Source organism: Oncorhynchus masou, chromosome 22 (assembly GCF_036934945.1).
Source record: "Oncorhynchus masou masou isolate Uvic2021 chromosome 22, UVic_Omas_1.1, whole genome shotgun sequence".
Lineage (NCBI taxonomy): Eukaryota > Metazoa > Chordata > Actinopteri > Salmoniformes > Salmonidae > Oncorhynchus > Oncorhynchus masou.
Window position 1 is genome coordinate 8,528,978 of NC_088233.1, and position 23,338 is coordinate 8,552,315.

Sequence of the window (23,338 nt, forward strand, 5' to 3'; positions counted from 1 at the left end):
CCCCAACAAAAGCACCCCTTTTAATAACCCCCCCAAGACGGACCAATCATAGGGCACCACGCACAAAACACAGCCAATAGCAGCAGGACATTTCACAATCTACAGGACGTTTTCTCCCAATAGACGTGTTCCATGTAAAACTTAATACATGAAAATCGTGGCTTGTAACCATTGGCTAAAGAGTTCTTCTTAGAGGTACATATTTGAGGCAACTACTCTAAAAGATTGCTCAACAAGCAATGTCTATGCATGTTGTTTAATCAGTGGTTTTTAAATATTAAATTGTATTGATGTGATGATCATTTATCGATATTCTATTTGGTCACTATAATGATAATGTTTTGTTTCTAGAAGCTGATAGGCTTCTATCAGTGTTGCTTGCCTCGAAGTGAGCGTAGATGTAATTTAGCTCGTCTGATAGGCTATAATGCACAATAGACATTCATACTGCATAAGAAAACAAAGTTTATTTGTCACGTGCGCCGAAAACAGTGAAATGCTTACTTACAGGCTCTAATCAATAGTGCAAAAAGGGTATTAGGTGAACAATAGGTAGGTAAAGAAATAAAAACAACAGTGAAAAATAACAGTAGCGAGGCTATATACAGTTGCAAGTCTATATACAGACACCGGTTAGTCAGGCTGATTGAGGTAGTATGTACATGTAGATATGGTTAAAGTGACTATGCATATACGATGAACAGGGAGTAGCAGTAGCATACAAGAGGGGGTGGCGGGTGGTGGGTGGCTGGACACAGCCCGGTTAGCCAATGTGCGGGGGCACTGGTTGGTCTGGCCAATTGAGGTAGTATGTATAGTTAAAGTGACTATGCATATATGACAAACAGAGTTGCAGCAGCGTAAAATAAGGGTTGGGGGGGCACAATGCAAATAGTATGCAAATAGTCCGGGTAGCCATTTGATGACCTGTTATGGCTTGGGGGTAAAAACTGTTGAGAAGCCTTATTTGTGGCTGGGGTCTTTGACAATTTGTTAGGGCCTTCTTCTGACACCGCCTGGTGTATAGGTCCTGGATGGCAGGCAGCATAGCCCCAGTGATGTACTGGGCAATACACACTACCCTCTCTAGTGCCTTGCTGTTGGAGGCCGAGCACTTGCCGTACCAGGCAGTTATGCAACCGGTCAAGAAGCTCTCGATGTTGCAGCTGTAGAGCTTTTTGAGGATCTGAGGACCCATGCCAAGTCTTTTAAGTCTCCTAAGGGGGAATAGGTTTTGTTGTGCCCTCTTTATGACTGTCTTGGTGTGTTTGGACCATTCTAGTTTGTTGGTGATGTGGACACCAAGGAACGTGAAGCTCTCAACCTGCTCCACTACAGCCCCATCGATGAGAATGGGGGCGTGCTCGGTCCTCCTTTTCCTGTAGTCTACAATCATCTCCTTAGTCTTGGTTATGTTGAGGGATAGGTTGCTATTCTGGCACCACCCGACCAGGTCTCTGATCTCTTCCCTATAGGCTGTCTCGTCGTTGTCGGTGATCAGGCCTACCACTGTTGTGTTGTCTGCAAACTTAATGATGGTGTTGGAGTCGTGTCTGGCCATGTAGTCGTGGGTGAACAGGGAGTACAGGAGGGGACTGAGCACGCACCCCTGAGGGGCTCCAGTGTTGAGGATCAGCGTGGCAGATGTGCTGCTACCTACCCTTACCACCTGGGGGCGGCCCGTCAGGAAGTCCAGGATCCAGTTGCAGAGGGAGATGTTTAGTCACAGGGTCTTTAGCTTAGTGATGAGCTTTGAGGGCACTATGGTGTTGAACGCTGAGCTGTAGTAAATGAATTGCATTCTCACATAAGTGTTCCTTTTGTCCAGGTGGGAAATGGCAGTGTGGAGTGCAATAGAGATTGCATCATCTGTGGATCTGTTGGAGCGGTATGCAAATTGGAGTGGATCTAGGGTTTCTGGGATAATGGTGTTGATGTGAGCCATTACCAGCCTTTCTAAACACTTCATGGCTACGGACGTGAGTGCTACGGGCCTGTACTCATTTAGGCAGGTTGCCTTTGTGTTCCTGGGCACAGGGACTATGGTGGTCTGCTTAAAATATGTTGTTATTACAGACTCAATCAGGGACATGTTGAAAATATCAGTGAAGACACCTGCCAGTTGGTCAGCACATGCCTGGAGCACACGTCCTGGTAATCCGTCTGGCCCCGCAGCCTTGTGAATGTTGGCCTGTTTAAAGGTCTTACTCACGTCGGCTATGGAGAGCGTGATCACACAGTCGTACAGAACAGCTGATGCTCTCATGTATGCCTCAGTGTTGCTTGCCTCAAAGTGAGCAGAGACGTAATTTAGCTCGTCTGGTAGGCTCGTGTCACTGGGCAGCTCGTGGCTGTGCTTCCCTTTGTAGTCTGTAATAGTTTGCCAGCCCTGCCACATGAGACGAGCGTCAGAGCCGGTTTAGTATGATTCAATCTTAGCCCTGTATTAGCACTTTGCCTTTTTGTTGGAGGGCATAGCAGGATTTCTTGTAAGCTTCCGGGTTATAGTCCCGCACCTTGAAAGCAGCAGCTCTACCCTTTAGCTCAGTGCAAATGTTGCCTGTAATCTGTGGCTTCTGGTTGGGTTATGTACGTACAGTCACATCCTCGATGCACTTATTGATAAAGCCAGTGACTGATGTGGTGTAATTCCTCAATGTCATCGGAAGAATCCCGGAACATCTTCCAGTCTGTGATAGCAAAACAGTCCTGTAGTTTAGCATCTGCTTCATCTGACCACTTTTTTATAGACAGAGTCACTGGTGCTTCCTGCTTTAATTTCTTCTTGTCAGCAGGAATCAGGAGGATAGAATTGTGGTCAGATTTACCAAATGGAGGGTGAGGGAGAGCTTTGTATGTGTCTCTGTGTGTGGAGTAAAGGTGACCTAGAATTGTTTTCCCTCTGGTTGCACATTCAACATGTTGATAGAAATGAGGTAAAACTGATTTAAGTTTCCCTGCATTAAAGTCTCCGGCCACTAGGAGTGCCGTCTCAGGGTAAGCGGTTTCCTGTTTGCTCATTTCATAATACAGCTGAGTGCGGTCTTAGTGCCAGCGTCCGTCTGTGGTGGTAAATAAACAGCCACGAAAAGTATATATGAAAACTCTCTTGGCAAATAGTGTGGTCTACAGTTTATCATAAGATACTCTACTTCAGGCGAGCAAATTCTAGAGACTTCCTTAGATTTGGTGAGGGATATGATAACAGGGACAGGTAATAATAGGGACACATAATAAGCAGAGAGGTTTCAGAACATATATATATATATATATATATATATATATATATATATATATAGACCCTCTTTATAATAAGTCTATGAATATTCAAGATCAGGAACAGACATGTACAATCATGTTTACAACAGTCTGCATGATGTAGGTTATTGTAGGTTACCTGAAATATGTAATATGATTGGAATGATTTCTTCAGTACACAGAGACTGTTGGTGTACGTTCAACAGCCAACCACAAGGTGGAAGTCAGGAGTCATTGTAGTGATCATGGAACATTTGTAGGCTACTCGGAAGAAGAATATGAGCTCTGGATATGTAATTAAAACAATCATATTACATAGAAGAAAAATAATATGCGGATCTGTGGCAACCGGCAGCCTTTACTGTCTGTCAATAAAGGCAACAGGGCCATCTTACTTTGAAAAGTGTAGTCCCAGAGTCGTGTATTTAGATACAGTACATGGCTCTGGTGTTAAGATACACAGCTCTTCTTGGGGACCTTGAATACTGCAGAAATGTTTTGGTACCCTTCCACAGATCTGTGCCTCGACACAGTCCTATATCAGAGCTCTACGGACAATTGCTTCGACCTCATGGTTTGGTTTTTGCTCTGACATGCACTGTCAACTGTGGCACCTTATGTAGACAGGTGTGTGCCTTTCCAAATCATGTCCAATCAATTGAATTTACCAGAGGTGGACTCCAATCAAGTTGTAGAAACATCTCAAGGACAATCAATGGAAACAGGATGCACACAAGCTGAATTTCAAGTATCATAGGGTCTGAATACTTATGAAAATAAGGTATTCCTGTTTTTGTATTTGTAATACATTTGCAAAAATGTCTAAAAACCTGTTTTCACTTTGTCATTATGGGGTATTGTGTGTAGATTACTGAGGATTTAAAAAACATCTATTTCAGAATAAGACTGTAAAATAACAAATTGTGGAAAAAGTCATGGGGTCTGAATACTTTCCAAAGGCACTGTATATAAAAGTATACAAGCACACTATTCCACACCGATCTGCACGTTAACGTGGAAATTATTTTTCTAGTTTAAACGATGTAGGAGGAATACCTTTCCAGATACAAAATTATAATAACTAGAGAAGTACATTTCCTAAAGAAAATGTAGTGTGCTTACAATGTAGTGTGCTTAAAATTGTGTTGCATGTATAGTGGGCTCCAATTATGCTATTTTGTGGGGGGGGTTTCTGCTGATCTTAACTCTTCTTTTTTTTTTTTTACATAATGTTTTCGCCATCTTTTCCTATGGCCAAAAATAGCTTCTGGACATCAGAACAGCGATCATTAACCTGACACCTGTAGCTATGAAATGCTTTGAAGGGCTGGTCATGGCTAACATCATCATCCCAGACACACTGAACCCACTCCAATTTGCATACCACCCCAACAGATCCACAGATGATACAATCTCTATTGCACTTCACACTGCCGTTTCCCACTTGGACAAAAGGAACACCTACTTGAGAATGCTGTTCATTGACAACAGCTCAGCGTTCAACACCATAGTGCCATCAAGGCTCATCATTAAGCTAAGATCCCTGGGACTGAACACCTCCCTCTGCAACTGGATCCTGGACTTTCTGATGGGCAGCCTCCAGGTGCTGAGGGTAAGCAACAACACATCTGCCACGCTGGCCCACAACACGGGGGCCCCTCAGAGGTGCGTACTTAGTCCACTCTTGTACTTCCTGTTCACCCAAACTGCGTGGCCAAGCACGACTCCAACACCATCATTAAGTTAGGGAGGAGGTCAGAGACCTGGCAGTCGGGTGCAATGACAACAACCTCTCCCTCAATGTCAGTAAGACAAAGAAGATGATTGTGGACTACAGGAAACAGAGAGCTGAGCACGCCTCCATTCACCTCGACAGGGTTGTATTAAAGCAGGTCGAGAGCTTCAAGTTCTTCCGTGTCCACATCACTAAGGATCATGGGGCCAAAATAGAGCTGTGGCGGTCATGAAATGTTGTCAGCCGGTAATTGTCAAGCAAATAACTGCTGGTCTCAAGGTAATTGACGATGAATTAACATAAACACATTTAGCATTTCCTGGCTTCCACGCATAGCTTACAATCAATCAATCAAATATATTTATAAAGCCATTTTTACATCAGCAGATGTCACAAAGTGCTATACAGAAACCCAGCCTAAAACCCCAAACAGCAAGCAATGCAGATGTAGAAGCACGGTGGCTAGGAACAACTCTCTAGAAAGACAGGATCCTAGGAAGAAACCTAGAGAGGAACCAGGCTCTGAGGGGTGGCCAGACCTCTTCTGGCTGTGCTGGGTGGAGATTATAAGAGTATATGGCCATTTAAGGGCAGATTGTTCTTCAAGATGTTCAAATGTTTCTAGATGACCAGCAGGGTCAAATAATAATCACAGTGGTTGTAGAGGGTGCAACAGGTCAGTACCTCAGGAGTAAATGTCAGTTGGCTTTTCATAGCCGAGCATTCCGATGTCGAGACAGCAGGTGCAGTGAACAGGTCAGGGTTCCCTAACCGCAGGCAGACGTGGGATGGGTGCCTGCCAAGCCAACCGAGGCAAGGAAATCTCTCGAGCCAGCTAAGGCGCGGAAGCACGACGAGCCAGCTAAGGCACGGAAGCCCGACGAGCCAGCTAAGGTGCGGAAGCCCGACGAGCCAGCTAAGGTGCGGAAGCCCGACGAGCCAGCTAAGGAGCGGAAGCCCGACGAGCCAGCTAAGGCGTGGAAGCCCGACGAGCCAGCTAAGGCATGGAAGCCCGACGAGCCAGCTAAGGCACGGAAGCCCGACGAGCCAGCTAAGGCATGGAAGCCCGACGAGCCAGCTAAGGCGTGGAAGCCCGACGAGCCAGCTAAGGCGTGGAAGCCCGACGAGCCAGCTGAGGTACCCCCGGCTCCATCGACAGCGGCACCCAGACCTGACGTCACCTACGGGGAAAAAAACTCCATGATGCTTCAAATTGTGGTGTCAGCATTCTGTAAGGACAGACGCTTGAAGATGAGACGCAAGTACAGGGAGGGAACATTTAATTAAGAAACAGACATGAAACAGGACAGCGTCTGGACATTCATGCTGACACGGGGATGAAATAGAGGAACAGACAAATATAGGGAAGGCAAATCAAAATGTGAAGGAGTACAGGTGAGTCCAATGAAACGCTGATGCGAGTCAACAAAGGTGACAGGTGGGCGTAATGATGGGCAGCCTGGCGTCCTCAAGTGCCAGGGTGGGGGAGTGGGAGCCGGCGTGACAGGTAGTCTCTGCAGTAGGAATGGTGGTGACTGGTAATAGTTCAAAAAGTAGGTCGATGGAAAGATTGATTGAATGATTGGATGTGACGAGATAGGATAGCCCGAACATGAGAAAGTTGGTTTGGTGTCTCTAACTTGAACGGTTCAAGAGTTACTGTTGGTGAGCTTTTTTTTTTGCAAATACTTGATAAATATTTTTAAAGAATTTGAAGTTAGGATAGCCTGAATGTTTTAAAGTTTGTCTTGTAGCTTAATTGGCCATTTTGAATAGCTACCTCTGTATTCCTATGGTTCTCATTCAAACCTATGTTAATTTATGCAACGTTTAATGGTTATAGCAACAACAACAAAAAGTGTATATAGAGTATCAATGTTGTTTTTTTGACAAGCAATCTGAGTAGGGTCAGTCTGAACATGTCAAGATTGGTTTGGTGTTGATAGTTTAAATGGTGTTAGAGCAGTAGCGAATGAAAATACTACCCATTCAAACCTATGGAGAACTTATGAACATTTTAAATGGTTATAATTCAATGGTATCAAAAAGCCTTTGACAAGTGCACGATTTCAGACAGGTGTGCGTGTGTTAATGGTATTTCCTGAACAGTCACGGTCCAAACTTGTATCATGTAAGTCTGTGGCACTTTTATTTCCATTGAAATGCATTGGAAGCTCATTTAAATATTTTCGTGCTACAAAAAAAAAGTATAAATACTATCAAAATTATTTTCTCAAACAGTCTAATTTTGGGCAGTCTTGTACATTTGAAAGTTGGTTTTGAGCAGGTGTTGTGGAGAGACTTGGACAGCCATCTTCAAACAATCATCTTTATTTTAAATAAAGGTGAAATAAATATTTAATATCGATTAATCATTGAAATAATGAGACTAGTCAATGACTGGTTACTCCAAGCACATCTTATCTATGGAATGCCAGCTGTAGGTTTTTTTTAGGCTTCTCTCGGTTCATACAGACATTTTACGAGAAAGTACTAATTTAACGCGATTCAATGCATAAACAGTATTATAACAATCTTGTGATTTTTTCTCTCACACAGGCTAAATAAATAAATAAACTAATATTAATAAGAGTATGTAAGAAATCTAGAGTTGTGCTTCTTTGCCTTCAGCAAGCACATCAAATAATAAGAAGCTTGGCGAAGATTTAAAATGGCAGCAGCAGCAGCAATGGCGCACATGTGCTGTGGGGGTGTGTGTGTGCGTGTCATAGTACTACAGTTAACTGATGGCTATTAACTAATAGCTAAAGCGTTACCAGAGTTGCAGTCTTTCAACGGGGAGTTTCGAAAACTACTGTACTGTCTTTGGCTTCAACATGAACAGATAATGAACCTCTTACGGATAGGCTCTGTCATTTTGACTGTTCACATTTATATAAAAAGTCATTGGTTGACAGGCAGAGTGGAAGTCATGTAGCCACTGACGAGCTAGGAGGTACGGATTCTGTATTACCGTTCTCCTAGCAGCAGGATGTTATGCAGCACGAGCGCAGATCTTTATTTATTTAAATAAGAGTCCCCCTGCAAAGACATTTTAAACTTTGGGAATCTATATTTTCTTTTGCACTCTAGTGCACTACAACAGTTTTCCACAGCATTGCAACCCCCTCTGAATAATTGCATGCATTTTATTTGTAATATCGCTTACTGATCTTAAACTAGTGCTAAATGCTAATAAAATCAAGTTTATGTTGTCCTCCAGGTCTCATCATTTTGATCCTGAGGACCTACATATTTGCACATTGAAGGGAGCCCAAATGGATCAAGTTATCCATTATAAGTACTTGGGTATTTGAATTGGCTGTGATAAGCTGTCTTTTAAAACACACTTTGAAAAACGGAGAAAAAAAATCAAAATCAAGATTTGTTTCTTTTATAGAAATAAATCCTGCCTCACTTTGGAAAGTAGTAGGAAGACTGTTTTCCCGGACTCCCATTACTTGATTACGGTAATTTATACAACGGGTGGGTCTAATCTTGAATGCTACGGTTGTTACCCCCGGTTTGGGTAGCAACCATAGATTTGTGTCGGGACTATGTCTTGTAGAAGGATGACGTTGTATGAATAAATTAATCAAAACAACGTTAAGGAAAATATGGCAATCAATATTTGAATATGTTGGTAACCAGGTTTATAACCAGGTTGATAAAAGTGATAATGCCCACAAAGGCAGTGTTTGGGGGATATATTGGCACGGTTTACCGGCCCTCGACTTTGTCTCTGGCCTAACAACACCCATGCCAATATATCCTACTAACACCAGCTTCTCTGGCATTATCACTTAAGTCAACAAAACTAAGGGTCAACAAAACTAAGGAGATGATTGTGGACTTCAGGAAACAGCAGAGGGAACACCCCCCTATCCACATCGATGGAACAGTAGTGGAGAGGGTAGTAAGTTTTAAGTTCCTCGGCATACACATCACAGACAAACTGAATTGGTCCACTCACACAGACAGCATCGTGAAGAAGGCGCAGCAGCGCCTCTTCAACCTCAGGAGGCTGAAGAAATTCCGCTTGTCACCAAAAGCACTCACAAACTTCTACAGATGCACAATCGAGAGCATCCTGGCGGGCTGTATCACCGCCTGGTACGGCAACTGCTCCGCCCTCAACCGTAAGGCTCTCCAGAAGGTAGTGAGGTCTGCACAACGCATCACCGGGGGCAAACTACCTGCCCTCCAGGACACGTATACCACCCGATGTTACAGGAAGGCCATAAAGATCATCAAGGACATCAACCACCCGAGCCACTGCCTGTTCACCCCGCTATCATCCAGAAGTCGAGGTCAGTACAGGTGCATCAAAGCTGGGACCGAGAGACTGAAAAACAGCTTCTATCTCAAGGCCATCAGACTGTTAAACAGCCACCACTAACATTGAGTGGCTGCTGCCAACACACTGACACTGACTCAACTCCAGCCACTTTAATAATGGGAATTGATGGGAAATTATGTAAATATATCACTAGCCACTTTAAACAATGCTACCTTATATAATGTTACTTACCCTACATTATTCATCTCATATGCATACGTATATACTGTACTCTATATCATCGACTGCATCCTTATGTAATACATGTATCACTAGCCACTTTAACTATGCCACTTTGTTTACATACTCATCTCATATGTATATACTGTACTCGATACCATCTACTGTATCTTGCCTATGCTGCTCTGTACCATCACTCATTCATATATCTTTATGTACATATTCTTTATCCCCTTACACTGTGTATAAGACAGTAGTTTAGGAATTGTTAGTTAGATTACTTATTGGTTATTACTGCATTGTCGGAACTAGAAGCACAAGCATTTCGCTACACTCGCATTAACATCTGCTAACCATGTGTATGTGACAAATAAAATTTGATTTGATTTGAATTATACCATGGCATTGTTGAATACTCATTTCTGATAGGGTTGAAGGGCATTGTAGAGATTGCATTATTTAAGCAATAATGCACAGGGGGTGTGGTATATGGTCAATACACCACGTCTAGGGGCTGTTCTCAGGCACGACGCCTAGCGGAGTTTATAACCCAGTTTATAATTCCCTTTAATGCACAAGGTATATCAGCAAGGTAAAATTCAATGGCTATAGTTCATTCTTACATGTTCTATGTTTGAGCTGCTTTTGAAAGCAAAGGTTGAGTTGAAAGCATTATTGTCATTGTTGAATTCGACTCTCATAATAGCAAGCTAGGACCCAAAGATGTTTATAACTAAACTGTCATTGATCTATCTGTGATAGGACTGATGGATTGATTAGCTAAACTATCAAGTCTGTTTGTTTAGTTACCAAGGCAACCACCGTAGCTCTCAATGGGTGCGTTCCCTGTGGCTATCTACTCCGATTTCAGAGCACTCTTGTCTGAGTGCAGAATAACTGATGAATTTACAAACGCGCAACACCCGTTGAATATGACCGGTGTCAGTAAATGTTGGCTGCAAAAAAAAAAAAAACGTTATTCAATTGTTGCCAGCAGCACAGTTACAGTCACCGACGCCCTAGACAACGTGAAAACAGTCTAACCAGCGAGTAAAATGGTCAGAGTGAGGTGTTCTCTAATTTGTGTCTATAAGTAGCTTGCAAGTTTATCCAACTTTAGCCAGTTTAACTTGGGGGGTTGTCTGCAGTTGTGAGGCCAGAACGCTCGGATCAGCCCTACTCCTCGACCAGAGCGTCCAGTGTGCACTCAGGAGGGAAAAACTAGGAGTTTAGAACAGACAATCTGACAACGCTCTGCATTTATGAATGCCAAGAGCCACTCTGAGCGCAATCTTTACGAACACCTAGTAAACTTTCATACCTATTTCAGTGGATGTTAAACACAATTGTACCTGCAAAAAAAATTCACACATTTTTAGATGCAAATGTGTTAAATGATAGTGTTGGTATAAAAGGGACAAACAACTCGGGGCTATTTGCGTTCTCTGCAAAATAATGCAACTCAGTGGAGGTGAGTTCCACTCCGCTAGCGTTTAGTCTCACACACTTTCCACATAGTTCATTATTATCCATGGGATGCCCCTCGTTGATTATCCCTTACACAATCCACATGCATGAGCCAGGCATCCTCTGCTTTAAAACCTTTCCATTCAGTCTATCATTCAGCATTGCGTTATATCACTGGGGACAATTTTCGTACACATCACTGCATGTTGTATTGTTCTGTTGGGTGGGAGTCTCTGACTATATATTGATATTATTCATCGTGGTATGTTCATGTACTCTTGCAAATGAGACCCTGATCTCAATGGTGACCCAACCTCCATAAATAAAAGTAAATAAATAAATAATAATAACAAAAATATATTGTATTATTTAGCATTTCTGTTGAACGTTTACACCCAAACTGATACGTTGAAAGCTATTGTGTAGGCTGTATTTAAAGAAATACACTTTTAATAAAATACAAATATGTGATATTGGAATTACTCAATCAAGTCTGCTAAACTTATGGCCTATGTATTGCCTTAACTCCCTTATCTTACCTCATTTGCACTCACTGTATATAGACTTTTTGTTTTCTTTTGTTCTACTGTATTATTGACTGTATGTTTTGTTTATTCCATGTGTAACTCTGTGTTGTTGTATGTGTCAAATTGCTATGCTTTATCTTGGCCAGGTCGCATTTGCAAATGAGAACTTGTACTGGGGACTCCTTACTCCACCCATTCCAACACCATATACGGTATATGGGAAATACTTGTTTTGTTTTGTTTTACCTTTATTTAACTAGGCAAGTCAGTTAAGAACAAATTCTTATTTTCAATGACAGCCTAGGAACAGTGGGTTAACTGCCTATTCAGGGGCAGAATGACAGATTTGTACCTTGTCAGCTCAGGGATTTGAACTTGCAACCTTCTGGTTACTAGGCCAACGCTCTAACCACTAGGCTACCCTGGGAAATAATCATTGGCTTGTAGAGAGAAAACTGTTCTACTCTACCTGTCTCAGCTAAAGTGGGGCGTGAAATACTCAGTAGGGTCGCTACTAACCAGATATGGATAGTTTTGGAGGGGGCTGTGTCACATTGGGCGCTATAGAGGGGGCTGTGTCACATTGGGCGCTATAGAGGGGGCTGTGTCACATTGGGCGCTATAGAGGGGGCTGTGTCACATTGGGCGCTATGGAGGGGTCTGTGTCACATTGGGCGCTATAGAGGGGGCTGTGTCGCATTGGGCGCTATAGAGGGGGCTGTGTCACATTGGGCGCTATAGAGGGGGCGGAGTGAAAAGCCAGCATCAGCCTTTGCAACACAGCCCCCTTCCAAAACAAACTATATTATGCTGCTGGCTTTTCACTCTGCCCCCTCTATAGCGCCCAATGTGACACAGCCCCCTCTATAGCGCCCAATGTGACACAGCCCCCCCCCCCCGGCCAGTAGAGTCCCTATTGAGTATTTCCCACCCTACTTCAGCTGAGACAGAAACGTTTTCTCTTTACAAGCCAATAGGTATCCCATGTACATTGTCGCTGGAAGTAGTTTGATGTTGATGTTTTGCCTCTAACTTTGCACCTTTTGATGTAAGGGTCAGGGCAACAACTCTTACAATTCCAACTATTCCAACTGCAAGATACTGCTCTTAATTATACAACTACCTTTTTTTTCTGCTAAAGCTGAGATGCTGAAAAAATGTGTTGCCCACGCTACAGACGTCTATAATGGTCCATTAATAAAGGACGAGTACATTTTTTAATATTTTTTTTTTATTAATAAATGTTTTTATCGAGATTAAAGCAACCTCAGCACCCCTACTTCCTGCAGGTATGGCCATGTACAGTCTATTACAGTATATTGCATTGGGCACTATACGGGAGGTGGAGATCGAAGTGCTGCTGTGTATGGGTATGTATGACACACTCTCCAAAACTCCACCTATTTGCTTAGTAGAGACCCGATTAAGCATTTTCCTCCAAAACTCCACCTATTTGCTTAGTAGATACCTGCATTTTTCACCCCAATTTAGCTGAGACAGGTAGAAAAGTTCTCTCTACAGCCCAATATTGTCAAGAGACAATTGTATTTTTTCATTATCATTATTTTGGGCTCCCGAGTGGCGCAGTGGTCTAGGACACTGCACCTCAGTGCAAGAAGCATCACTCTAGTACCTGGTTTGAATCCAGACTGCATCACATCTGGCCGGGATTGGAAGTCCCATAGGGCGGCGCACAGTTGGCAGGGTTTGGCCGGGGTAGGCTGTAATTGTAAGTAAGAATTTGTTCTTAAACCGACTCGCTAGGTTAAATAAAGGTTAAATTAAAAACATATTATTTATTTGTTTTCATATATTACTCATTGCATTTTCTTGCTGTCACAAGAGGTGGCCATTGATTAAAATTCTATATATTTGGAATTAGTTATCCACATTAAAATGTTTTGAAATGCGGGCTTTTATTTTGAACGTTGACATTACCATACAACAGTGACGTCATCATTTGTGCTGCTGGCGGGACACTCGCGCATTCTGTTTCTGTATTTATATACATAACAGCGCTGTAGCCGCATGCATTTACCCAAATCCCACGACGTAGACAGAAGCTACCGACAACCCGAAGGGAACGATATCCATGACCATGACGCCCTTGTCACTGTCATTTTCGAGTCTGTTAAAGAATAAGGATTCTCTGCAGAAGTTTTTCAATTGCTACAATGCCTTCCACGCGCAGCACGACATACCACGGTACTTCGGAAACCGAACGCCGTGGAAGAAGGCTCGGTTTTGGGAGCGGAATTTCAGTGCGGTGTCCCGCAGTAGGTTTATCGGCCAAGTGTTGGCGGAACAACCCTTTGCCAAAAACTATGCGAAGGAAGCTACTATGTGTACCACTTCTGCAAGTGGCCAAGACATGACCAACTGGTTGTGGTCTATTTACAACGAAACCAAAAAACAGACCGAAGGTAGGACATGCATCTGTTGAATCCATATGGTTGAGGATGTTAAACAATAATGTCCAATCCCTAATTATTTTTTATTCCTTTGAAAGAAGCTAGGCGCAACTTGTTACTCACTGTACCAGCGGTGGCATGTTAATTACAAGTACCAGTTATTGTAATAAGTACTTCAAATCAATGTGTATTTGTCACGTGCGCCGTAGTAAACCTTACAGTGAAATGCTGAATACAACAGGTGTAGTAGACCTTACAGTGAAATGCTGAATACAACAGGTGTAGTAGACCTTACAGTGAAATGCTGAATACAACAGGTGTAGTAGACCTTACAGTGAAATGCTGAATACAACAGGTGTAGTAGACCTTACAGTGAAATGCTGAATACAACAGGTGTAGTAAACCTTACAGTGAAATGCCGAATACAACAGGTGTAGTAGACCTTACAGTGAAATGCTGAATACAACAGGTGTAGTAGACCTTACAGTGAAATGCCAAATACAACAGGTGTAGTAGACCTTCCAGTGAAATGCTGAATACAACAGGTGTAGTAGACCTTCCAGTGAAATGCTGAATACAACAGGTGTAGTAGACCTTCCAGTGAAATGCTGAATACAACAGGTGTAGTAAACCTTACAGTGAAATGATTACTTACGAAGCCCCTAACCAACAATTCAGTAAAAAAAAATAAAAAAAAATACACATAATAATAATAATAACAAATAAAAGTAACAAGTAATTAAAGAGCAGCAGTGAAATAACAACTATATGCAGGGATGTACTGATACAGAGTCCATGTGCGGGGCCACCGGTTATTTGAGGTAGTATGTAGGTAGAGTTATTATGCATAGATGACAACAGAGAGTAGCAGTGGTTTAAAGAGGGGGGGGGGGGGACTATTATTGTACCAGTTATTGTAGTTATTTTAACATGTACTCATTATTGTACACTGGACATGTCACCTGATGGCGAGTGACCTCTCTGTGTCACACTGTGAAGCTGTTGTTGACACCGACTGAATCGACATAGACTGTGACACTGGCATGTTGTTTTGCACAGTGATAACCTCCTCTCCATCTCGTTGTCTCTGGAAATGAGCCCATCATGTGTACCATATCAAAGCAATGGGTCAGGGGTCCCCCTACTGACTGTTGTTCTACACAATACACATACCTACAATACACATACCTTATATGCACATACCTACAATGCACATACCTACAATACACATTACCTTATATACACATACCTTTTATGCACATTCCTACAATACACATACCTTATATGCACATACCTACAATACACATACCTTATATGCACATACCTACAATACACATACCTTATATGCACATTCCTACAATACACATTACCTTATATGCACATACCTACAATACACATGACCTTATATGCACATACCTACAATACACATACCTTATATGCACATACCTACAATGCACATACCTACAATACACATACCTTATGTGCACATACCTACAATACACATTACCTTATGTGAACATACCTACAATACACATACCTTATGTGAACATACCTACAATACACATACCTTATATGCACATACCTACAATACACATACCTTATATGCACATACCGACAATACACATACCTTATGTGCACATACCTACAATACACATTACCTTATATGCACATACCTACAATGCACATACCTACAATACACATACCTTATGTGCACATACCTACAATACACATTACCTTATGTGAACATACCTACAATACACATACCTTATGTGAACATACCTACAATACACATACCTTATATGCACATACCTACAATACACATACCTTATATGCACATACCGACAATACACATACCTTATATGCACATACCTACAATACACATACCTTATATGCACATACCTACAATACACATACCTTATATGCACATACCTACAATACACATTACCTTATATGCACATACCTACAATACACATTACCTTATATGCACATACCGACAATACACATACCTACAATACACATACCTTATATGCACATACCTACAATACACATACCTTATATGCACATGCCTACAATACACATACCTTATATGCACATACCTACAATACACATACCTTATATGCACATACCGACAATACACATACCTACAATACACATACCTTATATGCACATACCTACAATACACATTACATTATATGCACATACCTACAATACACATTACCTTATATGCACATACCTACAATACACATTACCTTATATGCACATACCTACAATACACATACCTTATATGCACATACCTACAATACACATTACCTTATATGCACATACCTACAATACACATACCTTATATGCACATACCTACAATACACATTACATTATATGCACATACCTACAATACACATTACCTTATATACACATACCTACACTACACATACCTTATATGCACATACCGACAATACACATACCTTATATGCACATACCTACAATACACATAACTTATATGCACATACCTACAATACACATTACATTATATGCACATACCTACAATACACATTACCTTATATGCACATACCTACAATACACATTACATTATATGCACATACCTACAATACACATTACATTATATGCACATTCCTTATATGCAGACTTTCAGAGTGCATTGGTGTTTTCATATCTCCTTTAGCTAGAAACCTATATGATAGTGTTGACAAATTATTTCAAAGGTCACGGATGCATCGTAATGCATCATAATTCATGTCACTAATCAGCAAGAGCATGACAGAGGCTTGTATTCATTTGCAGGGGGGCAATAGGCTTTTTTTTTTTTTACCAACGTTGACACAACACATCAAGAAAGCTTGAGGAAGAAATGTAAAACATGCATGTAATTCTTCTTCTTCTTCTCGACCCTCTTGTTTTTCCTTCTCATTTAGCCCTGATCCCTGTGATATCTAAGAACAGTGTGAACCCCGACACCATCTTTGCCAACAACGAGATGAGTCTGGGTGACATCGAGATCTATGGGTTTGACTATGACTACACTCTGGCCTTCTACTCCAGACACCTCCACACCCTTATCTTTAACATCGCCAGGGACATCCTCATCCAGGAGCACAGGGTAATGTCTGTTCCTCTAGCCTGGTCCCAGATCAGATCTGTAGCAGAGGGTCTTTTAATGTGACAGATGAAGTGGCACAACAGAGGAGCAGTAGCCTGATCCCAGATCTGTTAGTGCTGACAACTCTTATGGTAATTGTCATATGGAAAATTCCAGCTTAATTGCCTCCACCATATACATTCCTCCTACAGATCAATCAATCAATCAATCAAATGTATTTATAAAGCCCTTTTTACATCAGCTGATGTCACAAAGTGCTGTACAGAAACCCAGCCTTAAATCAACCAAACAGCAAGCAATGCCGGTGTAGAAGCACAGTGACTAGGAAAAACTCCCTAGAACCTAGGAAGAAACCTGGAGAGGAACCAGGCTCTGAGGGGTGGCCTGTCCTCTTCTGGCTGTGCCGGGTGGAGATTATAACAGAACATGGCCAAGATGTTCAAACGTTTATAGATGATCAGCTGGGTCAGATAATAATAATCACAGTGGTTGTAGAGGGTGCAACAGGTCAGAACCTCAGGTGTCAGCAGCATACCACCCTGCATCCCACTGCTGGCTTGCTTCTGAAGCTAATCAGGGTTGGTCCTGGTCAGTCCCTGGATGGGAGACCACATGCTGCTGGAAGTGGTGTTGGAGGGCCAGTAGGAGGCACTCTTTCCTCTGGTCTAAAAAAAAAATAATATCTTAATGCCCCAGCGCAGTGATTGGGGACATTGCCCTGTGTAGGGTGCTGTCTTTCGGATGGGACGTTAAACGGGTGTCCTGACTCTCAGGTCATTAAAGATCCCATGGCACTTATCGTAAGAGTAGGGGTGTTAACCCCTGTGTCCTGGCTAAATTCCCAAGCTGTACTTCATACCATCATGGTCACCTAGTCATCTCCAGCTTATAATTGGCTCCTTCATCCCCCTCCTCTCCCCTGTAACTATTCCCCAGGTCGTTGCTGTAAATGAGAATGTGTTCTCAGTCAACTTACCTGGTAAAATAAAAGGAGTAAATGTCAGTTGGCTTTTCATAGCCCAGCATTCAGAGTTAGAGACAGCAGGTGCGGTAGACAGAGAGAGTCGAAAACTGCAGGTCAGGGACAGGGTAGCACGGTGAACAGGTCAGGGATCCATAGCTGCAGGCATAACAGTTGAAACTGGAGCAGCAGCATGCTGGGCTGGGGACAGCAAGAAGTCATCAGGTAGTCCTGAGGCATGGTCACAGAGCTCAGGTCCTCTGGGAAGGGAGGGGGAGAGAATTAGAGGGAGCATAGTATTGCAGCATAAATACTGGAGGCTGTGACAGGAGGGGTCGGGAGACAGATAACCAGACGATGGCACTCAATATTTCAACGGCAGGGTAGCCTAGTGGTTAGAGTGTAGAGGCGGCAGGGTAGCCTAGTGGTTAGAGTGTAGAGGCGGCAGGGTAGCCTAGTGGTTAGAGTGTAGAGGCGGCAGGGTAGCCTAGTGGTTAGAGTGTAGAGGCGGCAGGGTAGCCTAGTGGTTAGAGCGTTGGACTAGTGGTTAGAGCATTGGACTAGTGGTTAGAGCGTTGGATTAGTGGTTAGAGCGTTGGACTAGTGGTTAGAGCATTGGACTAGTGGTTAGAGCGTTTCGATTAGTGGTTAGAGTGTTTCGATTAGTGGTTAGTGTTTCGATTAGTGGTTAGTGTTTTGATTAGTGGTTAGAGCATTGGACTAGCAACCGAAAGGTTGCAAGTTCAAATCCCCGAGCTGACAAGGTACAAATCTGTCGTTCTGCCCCTGAACAGGCAGTTAACCCACTGTTCCTAGGCCGTCATTGAAAATAAGAATTTGTTCTTAACTGACTTGCCTAGTAAAATAAAGGTAAAATAAAAAAAATAGTAAATAAGAATTTGTTCTTAACTGACTTGCCTAGTTAAATAAAGGTTAAATAAAAACAAAACAGACCCTTTGCTCTGTTCACAGCTATATGGTTATATAGGAGTGGACTGGAACCAAAGTGAACCCTGGAGCAGCTTGTTGAACGGCCACGCCAACACTCCATCACCAGCCATCATTAGTATCTTATAATAGTCAGACAACATGGCTCCTAAAGTCTGTAAGCATAGTTGTTTGTATTTGAAATTAAGTTGGATGAAATGCATAATTTCACAAGTGGTTCTTTGCAATATCACAGTCATTTCATCAATTGATTCTCCAGTGACTAATTAAAAAAATATATTTCATCCGTACTTTATGAGCTCAGTAGACCGGCCACTGCCTTTAACTCTCATCACTGTAGGCATTTACGTTTCATTTTGTATTTCATCTCATTAACACACGATCTTCTGCAATAACTTGATATGTTGAGTCAGTCCTTTCAATCAGTTCCATCTTGAATAATGTTCTCCAGCCTTCCAGCAGCAAACTGAATGGGCATCGTGTGGCTTTCAGCTTCAGTTGTGCTGCCTGTAGGCCTATTAATGCTCATTTCATGTATTTGTCTTTTATTCAAATCATTTTTGTTCATTGTTACAGGTGGAGCTTCCGTTTCTAATAACCGTGTTACCTGAACTAATTCGGGGAAATGTTTCTCCATGCAAGCTAACATCCTACCCAACGAACAACGGTTGGTCCCATAGTCATCACCTTCAAGTTTGCAAATTAAAGGCTGCCCAGCAATTCTTAAAATGTTTTTCATTTTTGTTTCACCTTTATTTAACCAGGTAGGCAGGTTGAGAACAAGTTCTCATTTACAAATGCGACATGGCCAAGATAAAGCAAAGCAGTTCGACACATATAACAACACAGAGTTACACATGGAACAAACAAACATACAGTCATTTACATTACATTTAAGTCATTTAGCAGACGCTCTTATCCAGAGCGACTTACAAATTGGTGAATTCACCTTCTGACATCCAGTGGAACAGCCACTTTACAATAGTGCATCTAAATCATTTAAGGGGGGGGGGGGTGAGAATAATACAGTATAAACAAGTCTATATACAGTGAGTGCAAATGAGGTAAGATCAGGGAGGTAAAGGCAATAAATAGGCCATGGTGGCAAAGTAAATACAATATACCTATTTAACACTGGAGTGATAGATGTGCAGAAGATGAATGTGCAAGAAGAGATACTGGGGTGCAAAGGAGTAAGATAAATACAGTATGGGGATGAGGTAGTTGGATGGGCTATTTACAGATGGGCTATGTACAGGTGCAGTGATCTGTGAGCTGCTCTGACAGCTGGTGCTTAAAGCTAGTGAGCGAGGTAAGAACAATGGGTTCCACCATGTTGGGTCCTTTACTCATTTCATGTATTAATGCTCATTTCACTGCTAGCGTACAAGGTTCATCTGGCAACTGCACGTCCAAGTTTTTAATTTACAATTATACTCAAGTGTCTTTTCATGTTACACCAGTGGCTGATAATCTCAAGATGCTTTAATTGAACCTTTTGCTTTAAGATGTCATTACGTGTTATAGACAGTTGGCCCTCTTGAGGTTTTTTAACTATGTCTGCTTTCTTATCCGTCTACCTATGGAAGGTCTTCAGACTCAACATTTCTGCAGTTTGCATGCAGAAATGCATGATTATGGATCTGAATATCGTTCTCTTCCTGGTGATGTATCCTAAATAGGTACACAAAGGTAGAAATATGTAATATCCTTATTTTTATTATTTTTATTGTCCTTATTATTCTACACACACGGGCTATTATTTTAATGAGCTCCGCCCCCCAAAACAAGTTCGCATTTGGTTGTTTACCGGACCAGACAAAATGTGAAACGATCGTAGACGTCTATGACATCACAGTAGAGTACAGTACAGTCCCCATCCTACGTCTCAGATATTGTATCTCCCTACGAGCCGGGATGCGGACTGAGATTCTCCGACAGGGCTACTGTTGACCACTCCAGTGATTTGTCTGCCAGTGTAATCCTTGGGCGAGCCGCCTAAGCATTTTTTTCAGGTCGCCTAAGTCCAAACAGTGTTTAAAAAAAAAAAAAAAAAAAAAAAAAAAAAAAAAAAAAAATATATATATATATATATATATATATATATATATATATATATATATATACACACACACACACACACATTACCAGTCAAAAGTTTGGACACACCTACTCATTCAAGGGTTTTTCTTTATTTTTTACTATTTTCTACATTGTAGAATAATAGTGAAGACAACATAACAGTCAGTAGAAGGGAGGACAGTAGCTGGAGACACTATGAGCTGAACATAACAGTATACCAGTGGAAGAGGACAGTAGCAGGAGACACTATGAGCTGAACATAACAGTATACCAGTGGAAGAGGACAGTAGCAGGAGACACTATGAGCTGAACATAACAGTATACCAGTGGAAGAGGACAGTAGCAGGAGACACTATGAGCTGAACATAACAGTCAGTGGAAGAGGACAGTAGCAGGAGACACTATGAGCTGAACATAACAGTATACCAGTGGAAGAGGACAGTAACAGGAGACACTATGAGCTGAACATAACAGTATACCAGTGGAAGAGGACAGTAGCAGGAGACACTATGAGCTGAACATAACAGTCAGTGGAAGGGAGGACAGTAGCAGGAGACACTATGAGCTGAACATAACAGTCAGTGGAAGGGAGGACAGTAACAGGAGACACTATGAGCTGAACATAACAGTATACCAGTGGAAGAGGACAGTAGCAGGAGACACTATGAGCTGAACATAACAGTCAGTGGAAGAGGACAGTAGCAGGAGACACTATGAGCTCAACATAACAGGAGACACTATGAGCTGAACATAACAGTATGTTAGTGGAAGTAGCAGGTGACCCAACTGTGGTTTGTGTCTACTTTGATATCCCATTGTAGCGGATTCAATTACAGTAATTCTGTTGTTATTTTCTTGGTAAATCCGCTACCGATTTGGTAAAAGAATTCTGAGTTTTAATCACATAATAATTATTAAACTTGATATCAGTAAACACACAGTAACTAATTAGTAGATCTACCTTTCCTTGTTACTTTTGTGAACTTTTATCTTCGTTACATGAGGGAGAGAAATTATAAATGATCTGAGCCTTTGCTTACTGCTATTTTATTAGGATGGAAAATGCTTGAAATAATTATATGACTTAATTTCTCAAAAATATAGACTCTTTATTTTCATTTGACACTCAATTTGACATGCTCCTATATACTTCACATGTTGGTGCTCATGTGTCTGTTTAGATGGAAAAGCTTATACCAAGTTTGTGTTGTATTGCCAATTCCTTGCCGGGGGGGGGGGAGGAGTTTGGCATTTAAAATGACCACAGGAAGTTGGCAAGACGGCACAAAACTGATCTGGGACCAGAGTCTGTTTTTCTAGTCTGGTTTCCCAGATCTGTTTGTTGTGTTTTGCCAATAGGAGTTGGCAAGAAGGCACAAACATAAATAGCCAACTTCTATGGTCGCTGTCACTCAAAACTCCTATGGTCTTGACATCACAACAATCATAGGAGTTGTCATGACGACACAAACAGCTCCTATGGTCATTGGAATGCCAATTTGCCATTGAATGCTTTTGAATGCTTTTGAAAATGATTTCACAAGGCCCATTTCACACGATATGCCTAAATAATTAATAACTACTAGACTAATAAATAAACCTTTTCTTTCCTTCTTTTGATAGGTTAATTAAATTATCATGTTATTTCAAGTTTTCCCTTTGGAGCGCAATAGGCAGTAATTATATTGTTTTACCATTGCAACATTTGGTGTACTGTCACATTCCCTGTGGTTGTCTGAAGCATTCTATGGAGTTCACAGCTTGTCTCATCGCGATTGGTATTCCCTGTAATTTGCAACAATGTCAATACACCTCATCTCTCTCTCTTTCCTTTGTGTTACCTCGAGCTGTCGTGATTACCAGATGAGCAAAACTTTTTACGAGTTGATTCGACTCCTGGCTCAGTTTGTCAGCTGTGTCATCTTAAAACCTACGTAGAGAGTTTGTTGTTGTTGTTGTTGTTGTTGTCCTAAAACATGTTTTAACGTGATTCCTAGCACCTTTTTTATGATGCTTTGTGGATACGGCCCCAGGTCTGTTTGTGCAGTACAACCAAATCCTTTGGTTGTTGGCAGGCCTAACTAGCACTGGCATAAGACTGCACTCGCTGTCACATGAAAGACCACTCTGCTCCAGATGCATATTAATCATATTAACTGAAAACTGTTATATTATGTAATTCTGTTGGACTTGACAAAGCACAGGCCATGTCTTTGTTTGTAACCTTGACAACCCCCCCCCCCCCATTTGATTCAACACTTGCCATATTTTTCCAAATAAAAGAGAGGTTCTATTTATACTGTCAGTGTCTGTCT

General features: G+C 41.8%; 1 protein-coding gene across 1 annotated transcript in view; it reads left to right on the forward strand.

Annotated features, from left to right (window-relative positions):
• Positions 1–13,503: 13,503 nt before the first annotated feature.
• The window catches only part of LOC135508960 (5'-nucleotidase domain-containing protein 3-like), a 40,251-nt gene continuing 30,416 nt past the window's right edge, over positions 13,504–23,338 (forward strand). Inside the window, exons 1-2 of the mRNA XM_064929198.1 lie at positions 13,504–13,929; positions 16,848–17,032. Of these exons, the coding sequence (XP_064785270.1) occupies positions 13,599–13,929; positions 16,848–17,032 (516 nt within the window). The 5' untranslated portion in view covers positions 13,504–13,598. The remainder of the gene's footprint in view (positions 13,930–16,847; positions 17,033–23,338) is intronic.